The sequence below is a fragment of the Sphaerodactylus townsendi genome, linkage group LG02 (assembly GCF_021028975.2).
Source record: "Sphaerodactylus townsendi isolate TG3544 linkage group LG02, MPM_Stown_v2.3, whole genome shotgun sequence".
Lineage (NCBI taxonomy): Eukaryota > Metazoa > Chordata > Lepidosauria > Squamata > Sphaerodactylidae > Sphaerodactylus > Sphaerodactylus townsendi.
Genome location: NC_059426.1, coordinates 164,005,791 through 164,022,865, shown reverse-complemented (window position 1 = coordinate 164,022,865; position 17,075 = coordinate 164,005,791). Strand labels below are relative to the sequence as shown.

At 45.7% G+C, this 17,075-nt stretch overlaps 1 protein-coding gene across 4 annotated transcripts in view; it reads right to left on the bottom strand.

Moving 5' to 3' along the window:
* The window catches only part of KLC1 (kinesin light chain 1), a 52,698-nt gene that overhangs the window by 16,638 nt on the left and 18,985 nt on the right, over positions 1-17,075 (bottom strand). For all 4 annotated transcript variants that reach the window (XM_048485557.1, XM_048485558.1, XM_048485559.1 and 1 more), the window contains exons 2-6: positions 13,213-13,474; positions 12,815-13,045; positions 3,025-3,103; positions 1,396-1,621; positions 178-265 (exon numbers count right to left, since the gene is read on the bottom strand). In XM_048485557.1, the coding sequence (XP_048341514.1) occupies positions 178-265; positions 1,396-1,621; positions 3,025-3,103; positions 12,815-13,045; positions 13,213-13,473 (885 nt within the window). In that variant the 5' untranslated portion in view covers position 13,474. The remainder of the gene's footprint in view (positions 1-177; positions 266-1,395; positions 1,622-3,024; positions 3,104-12,814; positions 13,046-13,212; positions 13,475-17,075) is intronic.

Below are 17,075 nucleotides of genomic sequence, written 5' to 3'. Positions count from 1 at the left end.
AATGCAAAACGTTCTATTGCAGTCCCCTTCGTGAACAACGTGAAATGATAAGCCAGGACTTTTAACAAACCTCCTGTTACTTTAATATTAAAGGGAGTTTCAAAGAGGAGGGAAAAAGAATCATTACTAGAGGGGGAAAGGGGTAGGACAAAAACAAAAAGGAACAGATATACAAACCGCTGGATGATCTTTGCCCAAGGTCTTCTCGCGAATAGCCAAGGCATCGTTCAACAGGTTTGCAGCATCTTTGTATTTATTCTGGTCCCTACATTAGAAAAAATAAAGTGTTATGAGTAAGATATTTTATAAAACTGCTGCTCATCATTTATTTATTTATTTATTTATTTATTTACTTTTTTATTTCCTTATTTATTTATATCAAATGTATCTCCCACCCTATCCCTGCAGGGCTCAGGGCGGGTCACAGCTTAAAAGTATACAATAAATAAACCATTAAAACAGCAATACAAATATTAAAACAGTAAAATTCCAACGCCTAATAAATAACAGATGGCTACAGATAATATAAATCCCCGTCACCACATTTCCCACTCCTATCCCCCGGAGGCCGAAAGGAGATGGCCTTACATCATTCAATCTGGCTGGCTAGATAGAAAAGGCCTGGTGGAACAGCCAAGTCTGGCAGGCCCTGCAGAATTGTGATAGCTCATGCAGGGCCCTGATTTCACCTGGCAGCCTGTCCCAACAGGCTGGAGCCAGGGCTGTAAAAGCCCTGACTCTTGTGGAAGCCAGCTGGATGTCTCTCAGGCCAGGGATCATCAAAAGGTTCCCCTCCGACAAATGGAGGGGCCTTTGAGGGCAGTATGGGGAGATGCAGTCTTGAAACTTTACAATAGTCACTAACAGTCAGAACCAACTTCAGCATACCAAAGACACTGCTCGGGACTTGGTACAAAATCTGCTCTTTACAAATCTCTATCCAAGAAGCTGCCTTATTCAACAGACCTACAGAACAGTGCCAGGCAGCTACAGTGAATGGTACAAAGCTAGAACCCAGATTAAGATGACAAGCCGAGGTTGACAATCACATCTCTACAGAACATGAACTACAGGCTACTATGAGGTACTGTAAATATGCTGCCCACTTCGTCAAGGGTCACTGTAAGCATCAGGCTGAGCCAAGCCACAGAACAAGCAAGAGCAGCCTGGATTCAGTTCGTGGGACCCTGGCTGCCGACCACAGTTCCGGAGATAACTGCCTGCCGCTCACCTCAAAATGCCCATAAATGTGATTCAAGGGATGACTGTGGAACTGACTCCCGCCCAAGGAGATGGAAGTAGTTTGAAAGAAGGACAAAAATACATCCTGAAAGTCCCATCAGCGGCTAATTGATAAACATAACTCTCTCTTACGAAGTATATCAGAGTACCAACCTGTACACCAACGCAAGTATGTTCAACATAGTGGCAACATCAGGGTGATCGTGGCCCGAGGTTTTCTCCAGGTCTTCAAGTGCTTGCTTACAGAGGGGTACGGCAACCTCGTACCTGCCCTGGGATGCATACTGAATGACAAGATTATGAAGGGTCCTTAATCTTGCGGGGATCTCATAGCCACCCTGTTGGGCAGCAGCTGCCGCACTGCTATGTGGCTGTTGCACTGGGGGTGAAAAATAATCACAAAAACATGATTAAAATCGACGTTACTAAGAAATATGCACATGTTCAAGGGGTGTTAACACCAAAGACCTCATTAAAAAGCATACTTCAAAGGTTTTAGATCAAAGATGTGGTTGAATTCCGTAAGCCCATTAAAGTCAACGATTCTATTCCTATTTGAGAACATATCTACTTGTGATTCTGGCTCATGTTTTGTAGGCAACATTTGATTCCCTCCCCCTCCTCACAGTTATTGTTGACCACAAAACAACAATCCTATGAGAAAAACACAAAATCTCTTCCAGTTCATGGAAAAGCAAAGATTGACAAATTAATTGCCATGGCAGGTATCTATACTACCTCGCCCAAGATAACATGGCACCAAGAACAAGTCTCCTTTCTTTTTACCCCAGCGATGAGACTGCAGGAACTCACCCTGCCGCAACCAGATTTTCGGACAAATGGCAGCTTGAAGATCTTTCATGAGACAGAATTATGGTTAGTGGAAACCATGCTCCCACCCAATGAAACACCACAATACACTTGAAGCTACCAATAGTCAGAAAAATGGAAGACATTGGGGGAGGGCTGGGTGGAGACAAGTGAAGCCAGTGGAGTGCACTGTCAAACTATGGCCACATGGGGTCACCCATTCACATTATCTTCAAAAATTTCACAAGGAAGTAGTTTTTATATCAGTGATGGCGAACCTTTTCAAGACCGAGTGCCCAAACTGCAATCCAGAACCCACTTATTTATCACAAAGCGCCAAAACAGCAATTTAACCTGAATACTGAGGTTTTAGTTTAGAAAAAACGGTTGGCTCTGAGGCGTGCATTACTCAGGAGTAAGCTTGGTGGTCGTCAGTGGCCTTGCTTTGAAGCAACCGTGCAACTCTTCCAATGGGTGAATTATGACCCTACTCAGAAGCAAGCCCTATTGCCAGAAACCGAACTTACTCCCAGGGAAAGGATCACGCTTTAGTTTTTTGCATGAAAATCAATGGGGTTTAACAGCGCTTAAAAGGATGACCTACACTGCTTCCCCAAAACTAGGTCTTTGGTTTAATGCTAATAATCGAGCCCAACAGCCCAGGCCAGCCTAGATGTGTGGGGGGGCACTCTGTTTGCGTGTGCCCACAGAGAGGGCTCTAAGTGCCACCTCTGGCACCCGTGCCATGGGTTTGCCACCACTGTTTTATATGCTCGCTAGAACTGTTTTGCTCGTCAAACTCCTGGCCATAATTTATTCTATTCTTTGAGGTGAGTCTATTATCATGCCTGGACGATGCACCTATCTTTTTATGCTAGGGTACAATGAACAATGTCTTACAGCAAGCTAGGAATTAAAGATCAAGTAGTATCTTCAACATATTTAACATTAATTCATTTCAAATCCACTTACTTCCTTGCCCTTGGTCATCTTCGTCATTGGGGAACAAATCATCCAGTGGTTCTTTGGTTGAGTCGGAGTCTTTATCCTCCTAAACATCACCCCAGAAATCACAGAGTGTTACAATGATCAAACCACAGCAGATTAAGCATGTGTGGATTTCAGAAGGCAACATCTGTTCTGTGTCAAGTCAAAAGATGCCCGTGTGCGCATATATATTTTTGCCTCTCTATTTTCCCTTTCACCTGTGAAACCCAGACCCTTATTAAGGGAGAATTTCACACATTATTTCCTGGAATGTAATCATGAAGGATCTAAGATCCAAGTAATTACTGGCATCATGAAACCTTCAAGGCTGTTCTGTAAAACAAAATAAAAAACATGTTACACAAAACATCACCATATACTGGGAACACCAATTCCAAAACATGAAAATACTTACAAGCAAAGAACAGGGATTTTTTTCTCCCTGTATATGGTGATGTTTTGTGTAACATGTTTTTTATTTTGTTTTACAGAACAGCCTTGAAGGTTTCACGAGGCCAGTAATTATCTAGATTCTGGCTAGCTGTTGCTGTTATTGTGTTAAAAAAGAAAAAAATATTTACTGTGTTCCTATGTACCTGTTTGTACAAAATTGCTTTGAAATAATTCTTCAACATTGCTATGATGTTATAAAATACCTTGTGATTTTTTAGTCTTCAGCCTGGTGGGTACAAATTTTCTCTTATCATTATTGTGGGTGTACCTTCCCCTTAATCTTTAGTAAGGAGGCGTCTTTCCTGATAACGGCATCAACTGTCCATAATTTATGTTTAGGAAGGAACTGATCACAAAAAAGTTAGCCTTATCTAGTATTTATTCTTGGAAAAACAAACCTGACATATCATTGAGAGCTGGTCTGGCTTAGGCATGGGTTCTATCCAGGGAAAACTGACAGGTGGGGTAAGGAAAGAAGCAACTTGAAAGTACAAGGATGCTATTTCGTTTTCTAGGCTCTTACCTTCTCAGAACATACCTGTGGAGTGTTCATACCTGATGCTGGATTTTAAAAACCAATTGAGAATACCGATTTGGTACTGCTTTTCAATACCGAGCAGATCCCTGACTGAACTACTATGGGTGGTCTCAGAATCTGGGGTTTCACAAATCTGGTCCAAGTTATCAGTCCTGAGTGAGTTCAATATCTCTGCTAAGATCATTTGTGCTGGTACAGCTGAAGACCTGATGGCTACCCTGAAAGCACTGGAGCGGACACACGTGCTGCCAGGGCCACGCTCTCAATGTAGTAGTTTATATTGGGATAAGATTAGATCATTACGTGGTGAATTTCAGAGGACGAGCAGCCTGCAGCTTGCATGACTGGTGAGGCCTTCAGAAGGTCCATTTCTGGCAGCAGATGGATCCAATTTGTGTTCGACCTATCCCTGGAGATTTAACAGTTGCTACTCCAGATTGCAGTGACAATGCCCAAGTCAGCCTCTAAAATAAAAAGATGACCAATCCAAGTGGCCAATAGCTCCAAAAAGTTCTGTTACGTTCACTAGAGCTCATGTTGCTCCACAGTGTAAACAAAAGACTGCAAGCAAATGAAGTAGCTGAGATGAAGAATGGAAGACCAACAGAACAAGAACAAGAATGGAAGAACCTTCAGGAAGAGTCCAACTCAGCATAAGTTCATTGTGGGGTGGGAGGAGCTTTCTAGTGTGGACAAATGGTGTTTGCAGAATCGGCAATTGGTTCACTTACCGTGAATAGCCTTTCTCCAGATAGACGTAGGAAGTCTGTGATGGGTTCTCCTGTTGTCTGCTACCAGGAGGCAGGACCTTCTTAAAAGAATTGCTTCCCGTTGACCCTTCGTCCGGGTTAAGATCCCCAGTTGCGAACTGACCACGTAGTCTTAAACAAACAACACTCAAGAAAAAACAATCTTAACAATCTTAACAATCTTGAACTAACCCACTAACATGAGGGATAACTGGACGGATGATTCAGAATTTGGATGGAAAACTGTTCAAAAGTGTTGAGGCGTTAGACTTCCCTACGTCTTCATCTGCGAAAGGCTATTCACGCGGTAAAGTAGACCAATTGCCGATTCTCCAGTAGGTAGACGTAGGAAATCCTGTGATAAGAGACCTACAACTGCGTGTCCCTGCTCCCTGGGTGGGAAGTTCAGTTTTCATTAACCAGAATCCAGAATCTTGGTGCCGAAGCAGTCTGAACTTCGCGGTTCAAGAATCCAACCTATAATGTTTAACTAATGTGGGCGAGGATGACCATATAGTCGGCTCACAAATGTCCCTCAACGGGATTTGTTGTCTAACAACTGCGTTAGTAGCTTGGCGCCAGCGGACAGAATAGACAGTAATTCCAGTTGGTACTGACAGTTTGGTGGAAGCATAAGCTTCGGAGATGCAGGTGCGAATGGCGTTGCTTATAGCGGCACCCGACATCTGTTCGCCCAGTCTAGGGTGGGCAACATTGATAAATAGACTGTTAGACTTTCTGATGTCCTCTGTGCGGGTCAGGAACATTTTAAGTGACCTGCGCACGTCTAATTTGTGCCACAATTTCTCCCTGTCGCTGGAAGGCTTGGGGTAGAATACCGGAGTACTTATTTCTTGTTTCAAATGAAAGTTGGATGCGGCTTTGGGTCGGAAGGAAGGATCTGATCTTAGGGTGACCCTGTCCGGATAAATTGTGCAGCATTCTGGGGAGATGTTAAGCGATCTGAGTTCTGAGACTCTTCTGGCTGATGTTAATGCCACAAGGAATAAGAGTTTCATTCTCAACCAGCAGGAGGTGAATTGACCTGGATTGGTTCAAAGCTGCCTCTAGTGAGAGCCAATAATACTGTGTGTAGGTTCCAGGAGGGAAACCTATGAATTTTGGGGGATTGTGTTTGGGAAACCCCTTTCATGAATCTTAGGATGTCTGGATGCACTGAGGCAGCGGTGACTGTATTTGCATTTTGGGCCAGAACCCGTTGAGGAGGGCTGCCAATTGGTTCACGAAGCGGTTGATGCTCTTGAGGCCCCTCTGTCACTTACCTCTGAAGGAATTCTAGGATGTGTGCCAATCCCGGTTTTGGGGTTCAATTGTCTACATTGGAGGCCCGCTCACTTGCGAACTCATACTTTCCATGTGTAATCTTAAATTCTAGTAGTGGATCTACGCCTGGAATTTAGTATGGTTTGTATGACCTAAGGCGAGTTGCCTTTTTCCTCTAACCCTGCCCTCTCTATTTCCAAGCGGTTAGATGTAGTCGGTCTGGGTCCGGGTGCCATACGGTCCCTGACTGAGGAGAATCTGGCACAGACGGTAAGGAGTTGGTTCCCCCACCTGCTCCAGAATGGTAGAGAACCAGGGCCTCGTGGCTGTATGGGCTAGAATGGATTAACGGTAGTCTGTTCCTGGAACAGGCGCCCTCTCCAAAGTTTTGGGATGAGGGGAAATGGGTGGGAATGCACAGAGTGTCTCTGGGGGGGCCAGAAGACGTGAGAAGTGCATTGGTTGCTACAGCTGTCTTGCAGAAGAAGCGAGTCATGAAGTGGGGCAGTTGAGCGTTGTTCTGAGATGCAAAGAGGTCTATCTTTGGGCTGGGAAAGAAGCTCATTATTTGCTGGAAGATCTCCGGGAGAAGAGTCCACTCTGCATTGTCCAGGGTCTGCCGGCTGAGCCAGTCGGCCGTGATGTTCAACTGACCCTTGATGTGCTCTGCTTGTATGGATGCGAGGTTGGACTCGGCCCAGTTCATAATCTTGTCGGCCTCCTTCTGTAGGAGTCGCGATCTGGACCCTCCCTGGTGATTTATGTATGCCCTCACGGCGGCTATATTGTTCTGCCTTTGGATTAGAAATGCGTGTTTGTGTACTCATCTGGTCCTTGAAAATGGGTGAGGGCTAAAGAAGAGATAGATGCGTGTCTCTAGCAGGTTGATGTGAAAAGAGCTTTCTGAGAATAAACCAGTGTCCTTGGACCGTCTGGGACCCTAGGAGGTGGCCCCCAGCGGTTAGGCTGGAAGGCGTCATTAAAATCTGGATCGCTCCCGGATCAGGTAGACCTTCCCTCCAAGGGGAAGAAGGTTGTGAGATTTGGTCATCCACCATCTGGAGATTGGTTTTCAAATGAGAGTGGGATGGTTATTTGTAGTAGATCCCTTTGTGGGAGATGTCCCATTGATACTGGCGTAGAAAAGTTCTTGCAGTGGTCTCGCATGCATTCTTGCCCATTGGACCGCATCGATGGCTGCTATCATCTGACCTAGGATGCTCGATAGGTGCATTAGAGACATTTGTTTGCATGAGATGAGTCGAGAAACTTCCTTCTGGATTTTCAGAGCCTTGGTTTTGGGAAGGAAAAGGGAATTTAACCTTGTGTCCACAATTACACCTAGGTGTTTCATTCTGCATGTGGGTCTGGAGATGAACTTTGGACTTGTTTGATTAGAAAACCCGAATTGTTGGGCTGGTTTGGATTGCTTTAACTTGACGTCTGCTAGTGCAGTGATTTTGGTTTTGGACCGAATTAAAATGTCGTCCAAGTAAGGATGGACGTGGATTCCCTGTTGCCTTAACTGAATTATGGGAGGCAACAGGATTTTTGAGAAAACTCGGGGTGCAGATGCAAGCCGAGCCAAAACAATTGGAAGTGTTCCTAACTCCACATGGCGGAGGAATTTCTGTGTCTTGGGTGAATGGGGACATGGAAATTTATGCCTCTGTGTGGTGAGGTGAGGTTAGGAACTCTCCTTCCTGATGGATGCGTGATGTTGCATGGCGTTCCATCTTGAATTACTGCGATCCTTATGTGTCGGTTTACGTATTGTAAGTTGAGGATCGCCCTCCAGTCCCCTGATTTTTTCGGGACGGTGAAAAAGTGGGAATACACTCCCGTGTGTTTGTGTTGTGCAGGAACATGTTCGATGGCTTGTATGGAGAGTAGATGGTGTACTGCATCCAAGGTTCTGTGACTCTTTTCTGGAATGGGGCTCAGTGGAGACGGGAAAAATCTGTGTTTTGGAAAGTGTAAGAATTCTATTGTGTAGCCTAAATGAATTACTTCTCTGGCCCAAGCATCTGCAGGTGACTGGTCCCATTGTTGGCTGAAGTGGGACAGCCTCCCCCCCACTGGGATGTGAGAGCAGTCATTGTCTGTTGAACTTATCAGATTTGGTGAACCGGTCTCCTCTCTTAAAGGGCCGAAAGGATCCCTTGGAAGAACCTTGAGTGATATTGCTGTTGCCAGTTGGACCACAGCTCTTCCGTTCGAGGCGAAAGGAGCCGGGATCTAAAAGAACTGGAGGAGCCCCTGTTGGAAGAGTTGTCCTGTCTGACGAAGCGTGGAAGTAGTTTCCTGTCATCTTTATCTTTCACTAGGATTTGGTCAAGTTCTTGGCCAAAAAGTTTCTCTCCCTGGAAGTGGTAGCCTGTGACGGCTGCCTTAGAGAGGGCATCTGCTTTCCAGGAGCGCAGCCAAATGGTGCGTCTGGTTGCGACTGAATGGGCCATTGATCTGGCCGCCATGGCCAGGGCATCCAGGGTGGAGTCCGCTAGGAAGGAGGCCCCTATTCTCACCCTGTCGATCCCTTCTTTGATGGCTCTGTGCTCGGGTGGAAGAAGTTCTGAGATTCTTTTGAGCCAAGCCAGGAGTGCTCTGGCCACGGTGGCGGATGGGAGAAGTGCCTTCATGGAAATAGCTAAGCACTCGTGTGCCCTTTTGAGGTGCACTTCTGCCTTCCTATCTTGAGGATCTTTGATAGAGCCGTCTCCATCCCTGGAGACTAGGCTACCTGATTGGATGGATGCGACGGGTGCATCTACCAGGGGGACCTGCAGGGATTGGTGAACGTAAGTAGGGAGAGCGTAAAGCTTCTTAGCTAATGGAGGAGGGTTTTTGCTAGATGTGGGATTCTGCCACTCTTTCCTAATTCTCTTTTCAAAAGCTTCTGGGATGGGGAAGCATGATTTGTCTGTTCCATCCTGATGGAAGTAATCCTGATTTCCCTTGGGTCTGCCCTTGATAAGTTTGAGTTGTTGAGGATTGGGAACCTCCTCTGCCTCTGCAGAATCGTGGAGGTCCAGGGCAGAGATGGTTCTAGAGATCAGGAATGGCAGGTCTTCTAATTTGAAAAACCTGGGGGTTTGCTCACTGGGTTCGATCTGACCGTCTTCTGTGTCAGAAAACTTTTCCTCCTCTTCTATACACTCCCCCTCGCTGATGCCTGCTTCGCTCTCTGATTCATGTGTTATAGTGGGCTGAACTGACCCAGCCGGGCAGTGTGGTGCATGTATTGGCGTGCCCTGATGTTGAAGTTGTTGGATAAGTAAGTTAGCAAACTGCAGGGGAGAGATAGAGTTCCAGGCATTTGGGTTATCTGAAAGTGACCTGGCCTCCCTCCTGAAGGGAACCCGGAGTTTGGTTGCCCAGCATCAACATTCCCTGGGAGACTGTTACTTGCCGTGGTTCAGAAGTTGGTTATGCTTCAGTCACCGATGTGCTTGCGCTTCTTGGTATTCGCCCGGCTGGGAAGTGTCAGGGGGGAGCCCCAGCGTTAAGGACTGTGCCCTCATGCGTTTGGGGATGTTAGTCGCCGTTTAGAAGCGCCGGATTTGAACTGAAGCGGCTGGACTTAAGCTGCGGCGTCTTTGGAAGAACATTCCTGCCTGTCTCTGACAGAGTGGAAACTCTGGCGCGACAGTGGCTTCGCGCTGTTGAGGGGCAAAGAGTCTCCCTTTCAGGGGAGAACAGCGTCGCCATTAATAGATCGCTGGGCTAAAAACAACCTTGGAGCTCTGGGAAGCGGTTTTCTGCGGCAGCAGCGGCTTCAAAATGGCGCCCGTCAGCGTCAGCGCCAAAACTGGATGATGGCGCTTGTTTCGCAGCCAGAAAATCGCGAGCGCTTAGTGGCTTCGTTTCGCCCTCGACGGAAGGGGAGCGTTAGCGCTCCGATAGCCTGCGTCGAAGTCCCCTGTAAACAATTGCTCGGCTGGGAGGCTTGAGTACAATAGGAAATAAAGATAAGGGAAGCAGAAAACCTAGAGTCCTTGAAAAAACCTGAGGAGCTCTAATAAAAGCCTTGCACTCCTGTAGAGGCAGGAAGTCAACTGGGGATCTTAACCCGGACGAAGGGTCAACGGGAAGCAATTCTTTTAAGAAGGTCCTGCCTCCTGGTAGCAGACAACAGGAGAACCCATCACAGACTTCCTACGTCTACTGGAGAAGGCAACTTTCCTTCCTTCTGCTGCATTGCTCAAAACAACAGAATCCCAGGAACAATATGGAAGGCAGGGTAAATTGTTGACCTGCAGTACCATGGGGTGGGGTGCTGGGTTAAAACACACACACACACACACACACACACCCAGTTTTCTGCTGGTAGTAGTACTTTCTGCAGCAGAAAATTGTGAGGAATAACCCTCAATATTCAGGAATCCCATAGCAATGAGATATTTATTCCCTTGCCACCAATGCATCTGCATATCGTGTTTCCCCGAATATAAGACAGTGTCTTATATTAATTTTTGCTCCCAAAGATGCGCTATGTCTTATTTTCAGGGGATGTCTTATTTTTCTGTGTTCTGTTCGTCGGGCATGCTTCCAAACAAAAACTTTGCTATGTCTTACTTTCGGGGGATGCCTTATATTTCACACTTCAGCAAAACCTCTGCTACGTCTTATTTTTAGGGGATGTCTTATATTCGGGGAAACAGGGTAGCTTCATCCAACAGATTATTTTAAAGTGATCCAAACATTTATGATACCTGGGCGTTGGGGCAATATGCTCCTGTGATGGACTGCTGTGACACAGATGAAAAGATAAAATCCCTTGTATCTATTATTAGTGTTACGTATTCACAAACGTAACACATAAAATATACAAGCTCCCTTAACTTGCCACAATTGGGTGGATGGTTTTCAATCGTTCTAGCCTGACTACGTAACACAAACTTCTTGCTGCTGTCCATCTCACAGGACTGTGTATTGCACAGGTGTCAAACTCGCGGTCCTCCAGATGTTATGGACTACAGTTCCCATCATCCCCTGACAGGCTTATGTGCTGAGAACGCATCGGATTCCAGACTGGCTACAGTCAAGAAAGACCGAGCGGCCTTGGGACCTCTCAAAGAAGCAACACTTATTTTGAAGAGCCTTCTTCAGGTGCTTCCGATTGGAATGCTGCAGGTTAATCTGGGATATTTCATTCGTGAGCAACAGTGACAGGACAAGTCAGCTGCACACTGTCTTGAACGAAGAGGTTATCGGGGACCCGCTTCATTCTTGCTCCAGGCTTACATTTGGGACAAGCTACTTTTCCATTCTGGCAACAGACTTCAGTACCTCTGTTGACTCTCCTGGGAATTTATGTGCAGCGTGGAAGGTCAATTTCAAGTTATTTCAAAGCAACACTAAATTTGTGTAACGGAAACTCACAAGCACTATGCGGATGACCTGAATGTCACCGTTCTTCAATGAAAGAACTTCAAAAGAAGATTCTGGTGTGAAACTGCTGGACTGGAGTTCATCAAGAGGTTTTACCTCTGGACAAGAACCTGGGATTTCTTTCTTGTTACAGGTGTTAACCATCGTGGCAAAAACCAGGATTCTCCCTCCCATTACAAGTGTCAACGAGCTTACCAAAACTAGGTGAATAGTCTCTGCAATTTTCTTGGTTAAAATACAACATTAAGTGTATTGTTGAAGGCTTTCCCGGCCAGATTCAACTGGTTCTGGTGGGTTTTTCGGGCTGTGTGGCTGTGGTTTGGTGGATCTTGCTCCCAACATTTCACCTGCATCTGTGGCTGGCATCTTCAGAGGTGTATCAGACTTCCCTCTGTGATACACCTCTGAAGATGCCAGCCACAGATGCAGGCGAAACGTTAGGAACAAGATCCACCAGACCACGGCCACACAGCCCGGAAAACTCACCACAGCAATGTTAAATGTTCACACTCCATGCTGTACTTTCGTATACAATCCCTTGACCTACTGTTTATTTTTCCCCTCTTGTCTAATCTACCTATGAGGATCCAGTACAGTGAATCGGAAGTTAGCCACCATGAAAATCTACACTGGAATAAAAAATTGCTAGTCAGAAAACTCATATATGTGCTGCAACAGACGAATAGGGCTACCCCTTCATAATAAATAACCACACAATCTATCTATGGACAGAACTTCCAAAGTAGCTGCCAGGTTAGGAGTCTCGTGGTGCCAAGAATTTCTAATCCACTGAAGGTGAAAATCAACTTAGCAGAACCAGTAGTTTCCAGTCACTCAGATACTACTGTGGTCACAATGCTTATCCAGAATACATCTGGGCAGAGGTGGGATCCAACCAGTTCTCACCACTTCTCTAGAAGTGGTTACTAATTTTTTCTGAGTGCCGAGAAGGGGTTACTAAAGCAACCTCCCTGCCCAATAGGGACTGGAGGTGAGTGTGCGGCGGTGCCACCGTTTGAATCCCACCACCATCAGAGCCTGTTATTAAATTTTTTGGATCCCACCACTGCATCTGGGGTTCATATAAATATTACCACACTTCCTGGATTTCACAATCTTGCTGGAGCTGGAAAGTGGTAAAAATGCATTATATAAGGCTAAGCCAATTGATTATGCCTCTGATGAACTGGGCTACAGTCCACAAAAGTTTGTGCCACAAATAAGCCTTCAACGGCGCCACGAAGACTCCTGTTCGTCTTTGCTATTGATGAAATGTTACGCCGCAAGCATAAAAATGGCAACTTCTTTAGCAGAGCAAGAGGAGATTGGAAGGAACAGACTTTAATATACAGCTACTTACTGAAGGGGAAATATCATCGTCGTATTTCTTTAACTGGTTCATGAATTCTAAGTGCTTCTTTTCCTCCTCCAGCTGAGCCACAGACTGTTCACTCTTCTGCAGTTTCTGTTGAGTATTGGCCAGCTCATCCCTCAGCCACTGATTTTCCTGGCATAGCCTGCGAACCTGGGCACGTAATTTCTGCTTCTCTGACTCCACTGCGTTTAAGTGATTTGACAAGGCCATCATTACCTACAATGTAGCAGGGAAGGTATTATTCTGTTTCTTCGGTATTTGCAATTTATCATCAACTGCTTTCTGGTTTACAACAACAAAACATTATTTTTGTAATCTACCGTTGGCAGGTAACACTAATAACCCACATTGAAAATAAGGTTTATTTTGTTCTTTATTCTTACCTGTGCTTCGCTAAGTCCAAGTTCCAACATCTCGAGAGACTTGCGAATCATGTTTGATTTTTCTTCCACCAGATTGGTCTCATCGTCTTTCTTCAAACACTTGAGTGTCTCAAGTAAACTCTGTAGGATGGAATTGTGCTCATTCTTCAGTGCTTCTAATCCCTGAATCACTTGCTTAGTTTTGGAAATAATTTCATCCTGGGTCAGCTTCTCCAACTTCTCTTCCTTTAGATACACCATTGTGGACATGTTGTCATACATTCTGAGAAGGGGAAAAAAACAGAAAACCAACAGTCATTACCGTATATACTCGAGTATAAGTCAACCCGCATATAAGTTGAGGCACCCAATTTTACCTCAAAAAACTGGGAAATTTTATTGATGCGTATAAGTCAAGGGTGGGAAAGGTCCATCAGGAGGCAGGGTGCTGAGCCGGCAAAGGAGCCACTGCTGGAGGAAAGGAGTGTCCCAGAAGCCTTTGGGAGGTTTTTTAAGGAGGGGCAAGGCGGGCACGCACGGGTCTGGGGAGAGGGAAAGCAGCTGGAGAAAGCGAAGCAGAGAATGCCTCGTCCCCACTAACTCACGCTTTCTTTCTTGCAGGCTCTAAGTCTAAGGCTTGGCTTTAGGGAAGCGGCCGCTCGGGGCAGCCTGTCTCTATTGTTTTCTTAAAAGGGCAATGCTGGAGCAACTTGCTAGTAAGTGCTGTGGCTCCGCGGGGGGGACCCATGTATAAGTCGAGGGGGGCATTTTTCAGCCAAAAAAAGGGGCTGAAAAACTCTACTTATACGCGAGTATATACAGTAATTAATTCATAGAATCATAGAGTTCGAAGAGATCCCAAGAGCCATCAAGTCCAACCCCCTGCAATGCAGGAACACATAAAGCATTCTTGACAGATGGCCATCCAGTCTCTCTTTAAAAATCTCCAAAGAGGGAGACTCCACCACACTTCGAGGTAGTGAATCCCACTGCCGAACAGCCCTTGCTGCCAGGAAGTTTTTCACATTGTTTCAACTGTTTGTTTGTCTCATCTACATCTTGTCTTTTTCCCTCCAACGGGAACCTAAAGTGGCTTAGATATGTCTCTTTTCCGCCACTGCAATCCTCGAAACCATCACCATGTAAGATAGGTTAGGCTGAATACTGTGTGACTGGTCACTCAGCAAACCTGCATAACAAAGAAGGGAAGAAAACTTGGGAGTTTCCCAGATTCCAGCCCAACACTAACCTCTATGATTCTTGACAAATGTATTTTTCTTTTATGTACACTGAGAGCATATGCACCGGAGACAAATTCCTTGTGTGTCCAATCACACTTGGCCAATAAAGATTCTATTCTATTCTATTCTATTCTATTCTATTCTATTCTATTCTATTCTATTCTATACCACACTGGCACAAACTAGGAAAACCCAAGCTGATGCTCTTTAATTTCTGAATATTCAACAGAATTTGCTCATGCATATTAAGGCACCAAACCTCCGGACGTCTTCCCCCAGGGGGCTTCCTCTTCCCCTTCTGTTGCCATCCTCGGCTAGCATGTTGTCAGGCGCACAGCCTGGTCTATGTAACCCAATTGCAACTTTCACGTAACCTGTCTGATATAAGCTCTGATTGATATGCAAATAGACTTTCTCCCTTCCTTTCCATTCCATTCACATGTTTATTGCTTTGACACCAATTGTAGATAATTAGGCGATTGTAGATAACAAGGCAGAATGACCCTGAGAAGCCTCTCCGCTCAGGAAGACAGGATGTGCCTGTTGGCTTGAGGGGGGAGGCGAGGCAGGTGGCTGCACCTATTCCTATCGCCTCAGCCTCAATCAACTACCTTTCACACTTTTTCTGGAAAATAGGTAGGGGGGAATTGGGCAAGGATGAAGGAGCCCAGGAAAGCCAGGTCAAACAGAACTGGCTTTCTCAAGCTAGGTACTTGCTGCCTTTCAATAAACGCTACTGATTGAAGAATCTCCAGAATCTATTTATTGGCTTAAGGTCCGGGACCTAACACAGGGGTGTGCAACCTACAGCTCTCCAGATGTTCATGGACTACGTGCTGGCAGGGGCTGATGGGAATTGTAGTCCATGAACATCTGGAGAGCCGCAGGTTGCAGTCCCCTGACCTAACACATGCTGTGGCGGAACGGGCTTGCTTTGCCTGGCAGGCCCTGTCCCGCTCTCTGCACTGTCCCAGGAGTTGCCAACTTTTCCTGGGGAGAGCTAGCTTTCTCTCTGGGTAAACCGCTGCCACCATCTGATCATTTGAGAACTGCCCGTTGGGAAAGATCAGGATTCCCCAGCTTCCTTTCCAACCGTGAGGCCTCTGCCTCAGTTTCCCTGTGTGTCTCTCTCTCTGGGTTCCACAGGGCAGACCAGAGGTCCTGGAGGAAAAGCTGCTCAGCCTTCCTCCCTCTCCTGTTTAGATAGCGCAATCAAGACAGTGGGCCATTCGTGGTACAGAGAACCATTCTCCACATCTAAGGTTTAAAAAGTATTTATTAAAAAGAAAACGATTACCAGCACATTTTAGCACAGCACCAGATTGAGCAAGGGTTTCCAAAGCAAAGGCGATATACACTCAAATCCCCTGCCCCTATCTCTTAACATACCCTGGCTAGGAATTGTTGAATAGAGGGTAGGCATGTAAAACTTAGAAGGTTGCAATTCTGAAATAGTTCATATTACCTGTCTGGGCACATGGTCCAAAAATGGCTGCTGCTTTCACAGCCCAGGCAAGAGGTCTGCTCCCTAGCAGAAGGAAAGAGAAAAGACCTCGCCCCTTCACTCCCAGCAATTTATCAGATCCCAGAACCCACCCTCCTTTAACCTGGTCAGGCTGGGTCAAGAAATCTTTTCCCCCTAGGTTAGGTACATTTCCTGATGGTTCATCTGGAATCTCTAAAGTCCTCCAAATCTATGATACCTGATGGGGGAGGGGAGGAAAGAAAAATAAAAGGGGGGGGGAAGGAGCCATTTCTCTACACATGTTAAGACATTTTTATTTCATTTGGTATTCCCTCAGTGACCCTTCATTCTTGTCCACTTTTAATTTTTAAAAATGTTTTGTTATTTTGTAATGCCTTTCTATTTTAGCCATGGTTTCAGTTGTGTTAATGATGTATTCCTATCGGGGGTGGTGGTGATGGTTTTAGCATGATTTTATTATGTATACTTTATTTTTTAGCTGCCTTTGTGGTCCTTTTGGGGGCAGAACATATAATTTTGTAAAGTAAAATTAATTACCGGTAGTTTTTCTCTAAAACCACAAACAGTAAAAGTGTGTGTTTGAGAGTTTCGGTTTATCAGAGGAGTACAGGAAAACAATTAGATTCAGTTTTGAGGCACACTCCCATCTTCAACCCGGCTGTCTTAGTCACCATGCTGGCTTCATATCTCTCTCTCTCTCTCTCTCTCTCTCTCTCTCTCTCTCTCTCTCTCTCTCACACACACACACACACACACACACACACACACTCACTTTCTCTCTCTCTCTCTCTCTCTCTCTCTCTCTCTCACACACACACACACACACACACAGAACTTATGGTTTAAAGTCAGTCCATTAAATATCAGTACACACTGAATCTTCTTCTTCTCCAATAAAAAAAGAACAATTGTATTTAGGTATTAAGAATAAAGGGATGGGAAAAGCAATGCTGCACTGTGCCACATCTGGCACTGAGCACCTTTTGCCGTCCAGCACTCTCAGGCACTCTCTTACGCCTCTGGATGGGCAGATGTGTGGTGGCTCCCAAAAGATGCAGCAAAGACCCCTCCCCCCTCCAAAGCAACACTCTCCCTCTCTCGGATAGGCTCTCTGTGAGGGCGACCATAGGGAAGGAGGGCTTTGTGTGGATATGCCC